The 4,842-nt window shown below is 32.1% G+C and overlaps 1 protein-coding gene across 4 annotated transcripts; it reads right to left on the bottom strand.

Moving 5' to 3' along the window:
• LOC137834911 (callose synthase 2) lies at positions 1–3,144 on the bottom strand. Of its 4 annotated transcripts, XM_090302482.1 has the most exons (8): positions 2,911–3,143; positions 2,770–2,818; positions 2,559–2,610; positions 1,779–2,014; positions 935–1,035; positions 580–698; positions 336–429; positions 1–215 (listed from the first exon to the last, which is right to left on the bottom strand). In XM_090302482.1, exons 4-8 carry the CDS (start codon positions 1,963–1,965, stop codon positions 105–107), a joined length of 612 nt encoding a protein of 203 aa, XP_090158608.1. In that variant the 5' UTR covers positions 1,966–2,014; positions 2,559–2,610; positions 2,770–2,818; positions 2,911–3,143; the 3' UTR covers positions 1–104. The 4 variants fall into 4 exon arrangements, with proteins under 4 accessions (XP_090158608.1, XP_068499248.1, XP_068499250.1 ...); XM_068643147.2 differs by lacking the exon at positions 2,770–2,818; XM_068643149.2 differs by lacking the exon at positions 2,770–2,818 and having other exon boundaries at positions 3,039–3,123.
• Positions 3,145–4,842: the final 1,698 nt, after the last annotated feature.

Here is a 4,842-nt window from a genome sequence, read left to right as displayed (position 1 = left end):
TATTCATCAGCTAAAAGTAGTAATCATAAGTAGGTTCTGACAGGGATGAGAAAATTATAACTCAAATGAAAAGGGGATTAAAACATAACTATAAAGAACAGACCTCATGATATTTTCATTATAGCCTCTTTTCCACTCTCTGGATCAAGTGGCAAAATATTATGAGGGGAATATAATTGTTTCTGTTCCTCAACCTTAGTATGAGCTTGCATAATCTGCAATTGAATACAAAAACAGAATGTAATAATCAAAATAAAACAATCAGCGAAGAATCAATACATTGTTCTCTTTATATGTAAACTTTATTTATGAACTAATAGACAAAGTAGTTTTACCTCTTCAGATACTGGAACATCTTCAGTTCGATTAACTGCCTTCAATACCTCAAATAAAACAGCAGCCGTTTGATATGCTTTTGTCAGCTGAGCACTGGGGAATCAAATGAAGTTAATTACACTATTTTTCTTTTAAAATTAAAAAATAAAATAGATTAAGAGATATTAGTATAACTCAGATAATTGTGTAATATAAAATCAGGTCAATGACCAAATTATTGATTCAATTATATTGTAAACTCACCGGTTCTTATCAGCAGCATTTTGTAACCCTTCAATATACTTTTGGTAGTACTGCATATAAAAAGTCTGCATTTCACGAGCATCACTCTTTTTTCTTCCCTCATATGTTGTGACATTTTCCTGTAATTTGATGGAAGAGCACTTTCATATCTTCAAATTTCCAAAGAACTGAATATCAATATATTCTACTCTAACATAGGAAGCATTTGTTTTTTGGTTTTATACCGATCCATTAACTAGAAATCATTAAGCAAGCCTTTTCAAATCTCTTAATTGTGGCATTAATTAGTCAAGGTAGGAATGATCCTAAACGAATTGAATGAACAAATTCTTAACAAATGAAATCAGAAGTTCACCTTCTCTAGACGCTGAAGAAGAGCAGTTGTGAATTGGCGAACACCACGTCCACTAGATTGGGGATCTAGTCGGTGAGCTAGTTCAAAGGCATAAAACCGACCTAATGATAATAAAGACAAAAGCATTAGATAAACAACATTCACATCAAAATTCAGAAACCATCTCATGGCTGTATCATCCTATGAGACTAGCATATATCCAAAAAGAATAATCAAAAGAGAAGGGTAACAAGGCAAACATAACAAAAGAAGGAAAAATTGCAACATATTAGTTTTGGATACAAAAGAAGTAAACGTACAATAATTAAAAAGAACTGAAAAACTATTAGCTATATGAAAAGCATTTAACTGATGACTTAACCACTATAGAGGAAAGAAGCAACGAAGCTCAGATATCAAATAGTTTTGAATACCAGAAATTACCAATCATTAAAGTTTTGTCCAAGCAAAAAATTTTAAGGAAGAGAAACATAATGCGCTATAGTATTTTGCAAATAAACTTAAGCATTCATGCAAAGACTGGTTTGGAACTTACTGAGGAATTTCCCATCCCAAAATACAGAAAATCGTTTTTTACAACATCCCTCAAACATTTCCCCATCAAACCAGGAATCTGGTAAGTCAAATTCATCGATGAGAGCTAACAACCACATTTGTTTTCCTTTTCAATGAGATTAGCGTCATGTTATCCATTTTCTTATAAACTTAAGGTTGTAAACAATATTAGACTTCAACTTTTGCACACCCTTACAGAACAAGAACTTATCATGTAGTTATCCAACCAAACTTGCCAAATAACATACACATTACATGGCTCATATGCGCAACTCGTACAGAAACTTACAGAGATAAGCAACTCTTTTATTGCTAGCCTCTACTTCATTAGCAACACGGAGGATGGGAGCTATCTCAACAAGTGAGGAAGGCACCACTTCACTGTCCAAGATTGGGTCCGCTCCTAAATTCCCAGCAGTCTGAGATCGTAGTATCTTCCTTTGCGGAGGCTGATCAGACCCCCTTCTATAAGACATCTTCAGACCTCAATTTATCAATCTATTTCACTTCTAAATGTTATCACTCCTGTAAGAAGTAAAGAAGTGAATCATTGAAGTACATAGCAAATACCTTCAGGAAAAAAAGTATTGATCACGATTATAGGAAATGATGGCAAATCAAATCAGAAAACTGACCCTTCATAATTCTGTTATAATAATTACTTTTCAATAATTGGAAACGCAAACAGATGATGTTTGGTCATTTGTCACAGTCAAGAGATCAAAAAAATTTCTTTCCTCACTACCCCTTCTCTCTCACTGTTCCTCTGTGTATGAGATATTAAGATTGGAGGGAGCATAGAAGACAAGGATGGATGTGATTATACTATTCTTATGATCGATCACAAAGTGAAAATTCTATTCTATTTGCCCTGAAAAGTTGAATATCCATGAAACCCCACATGAACTACATGCAAACGAATTGGAATAGGGAATTACCAGGGAAGGAAAATTCCCCAAAACCACGATTGCTATGATTAGTACTAAACAGAAGTGAAACCAGCTTTCCAAATTCAGAACTTGAAAGAAAAAACAAAATCCCAATTGCAAGAAAGCGCCAATAAACACACCTCAAAAGGCCATGGATGAAACTCTGCCGAAGAGGCAGTGATATCTTGGTTTCTGCAAGACACACAAATCAAGCAATAAACTTTCTTTCAGTCCCCACAATCTCAGAACAACCCATCATGCAGGACAGAAAAAAGGATCAACTTTTACACGAATCATGTTGTGAACAACTAAGCATGTGCAAGGGAGTGTGACCAGGAAGATCAAATTCACCTCTTAATTGTCATGGTAATATTTTTCAAAAGATAAAACAGGGGGGTGTCTGCAATCAGCACCAGTCCAAGTGACAGTAAAATAAATAAAAACAAAGCCTTTACAAGAAAGTGAAAAGGAAAAACCAGTTAAGAAACTTACATGGGAGTTAGAGAGTGTGAGAAAGACAGAGAAAGTGAAAGTGCAGCAGTAGTTGTTGGAATGAATGGGTGAGTGAGTGCAATCAACAACTCACAAATGAATGAACAAAGACAGAGAACAATGCTAACCGAGGATTGGTGGCATCATCTGCATGATGGTTGTTTAAAGTCAATGCATTTTAGCAGGTAATGTTCTTCCAAAGAACGAAGGCCACGTCATCACTGAGTTTCTGTGTGGTTTCTTCTTCCAAAACAAAACACCTTGCTTAAAACAAGGAAAAGAAAATCTAAAAGGTGTCGGGGAGCTATTAGTAATTGCATATATTTGATTTCTATAGCCATTTTCATTAGGTTATTTAAAAAAGAATACTATCCATATCATTTTTTAATATACTTCTTATAAATATTTCTATATAATACAATTAGTGGTGTAAAAGTAAATTATATCATGATCCAATCTATGAGTCAAGTAGTAAAAATACAATCAATTAATTCGCCCCATATTCCAAAAGTCTATGAGTTTTAGTCTCATTGTGGTCCCATATTTGAATATTTCGACATAATTTTAAAAATAAAAGATAATTTTAAATCTAAAATTTAAAAGTTTGTGCCTTTAAATATGAAATTACATTAATGAAATTAATTTTAATTTTTATGCATAGTAATTGAATACATATTTTAACACTTCTAAATACAACTTTTGTCATCAAAGTTATTTCTATATATAATGATTTGTAAATTAGATGTTTGTATGAAAGATTTTAAATTGTCAACATATAGTGGTATTTAATAAAAAAAATAGTTATTTTTATCCTTTATACTTTAATGAAGTGAACACTTATTGAGAAAAAATTAAAGAATTGTGTACTTGGGGGTAGTCATTACGATGTGAAATCACATTTTATGCATAACAAATTCTTTTTTTTGAATGCTACGAGCAATAGAGTTTGGGAGAGTATTTGGATATCAATAATTGGGGAGATTTGGAAACATAAGAATGATTGTATTTTTTAAAAATTATAGATGTGGAAATTTTCACCATCGCACAATTGAAAGTTTTTAGTCGTGGTTACTAACAAAGGAATATGTAATCGATTTTTCTTATTTAGATTGGTGTTTGAAACCTTTGGAATGTATGAGATACATTAGAAAAGGTAATTGAGTTGTTTCTTCTGTTGTGCCTTATGTAGTAGTATTATTTGGCTTATTGTAGACAAGATCGTGGTTTGTTTTTCTTCTTACTGGTTGTTGAATGCGGGAGGTTCTTGATTTGTGTTTTGTTGGCTGGAGGAAGTTCTTTTCTTTGATTTGTTAAGTGCAAAATATTGTCAATTACTTTGGAGCGGAAAGGATGTGCAGTGTTTGTAGGATCAAAGTTCCTAGGTTGGTCTACTAGGAGAGAAGAATCACTATGAAGTAAAGGAGCCTTGTTGGAATTCAAAAGTGGAAGTTGTATAAGAACTATTTGTGGTTTGGGCTTTTGTATGAGATTATTTTTGGTTCGGTTTAGAACCTTTTATTTGGAATGTAGAGTAAGGTTTTGAATGTCATGTAATGTCCTTATAAAATATTAGATCCGCAGGTTATGCTTGAAGTGTTATTTATTTTTTATGTTTTATTAAGTTGGACATGTAGAAGTTGATGATATTGTTATGATCTACCATATAAAGGTTGAAGTATCCTAAAATACTTTTATTATTTTATTATTTTTTAGCTGATAAAAAAAATTGGAAGATTAAAAAATAATGGAAAAAATAGTTTTTCTTCTAGCTAAAACTGTTTTTCTTTAAAATATCTATTTAATCACAGCTAAGCTAACCCTTCATTCATTAACAAAAAGTCTTTAAATTATTTAACTAAAATTTCAATTAATCCCTCTCAGACTAACCTGTTTTTTTTCTAATATCATCTTACAAGGTAATAAATTATCTCA

Source organism: Phaseolus vulgaris, chromosome 5, assembly GCF_051622355.1.
Source record: "Phaseolus vulgaris cultivar YP4 chromosome 5, ASM5162235v1, whole genome shotgun sequence".
Taxonomy (NCBI): Eukaryota; Viridiplantae; Streptophyta; class Magnoliopsida; order Fabales; family Fabaceae; genus Phaseolus; species Phaseolus vulgaris.
Note: the sequence above shows the minus strand (reverse complement) of the source record. Positions and strands in the feature narration are given on the sequence as shown.

What these genes read in the sequence shown, in the direction of transcription:
- LOC137834911 (XM_090302483.1), bottom strand. Translation starts at nt 1,965, where the DNA reads ATGTCTTATAGAAGGGGGTCTGATCAGCCTCCGCAAAGGAAGATACTA. An exon ending in TTCTTCAGCGTCTAGAGAAG is followed by an intron (nt 699 to 934) that starts GTGAACTTCTGA and finishes ATCAAATTACAG; the next exon opens with GAAAATGTCACAACATATGA. An exon ending in ATGTTCCAGTATCTGAAGAG is followed by an intron (nt 216 to 335) that starts GTAAAACTACTT and finishes ATTCAATTGCAG; the next exon opens with ATTATGCAAGCTCATACTAA.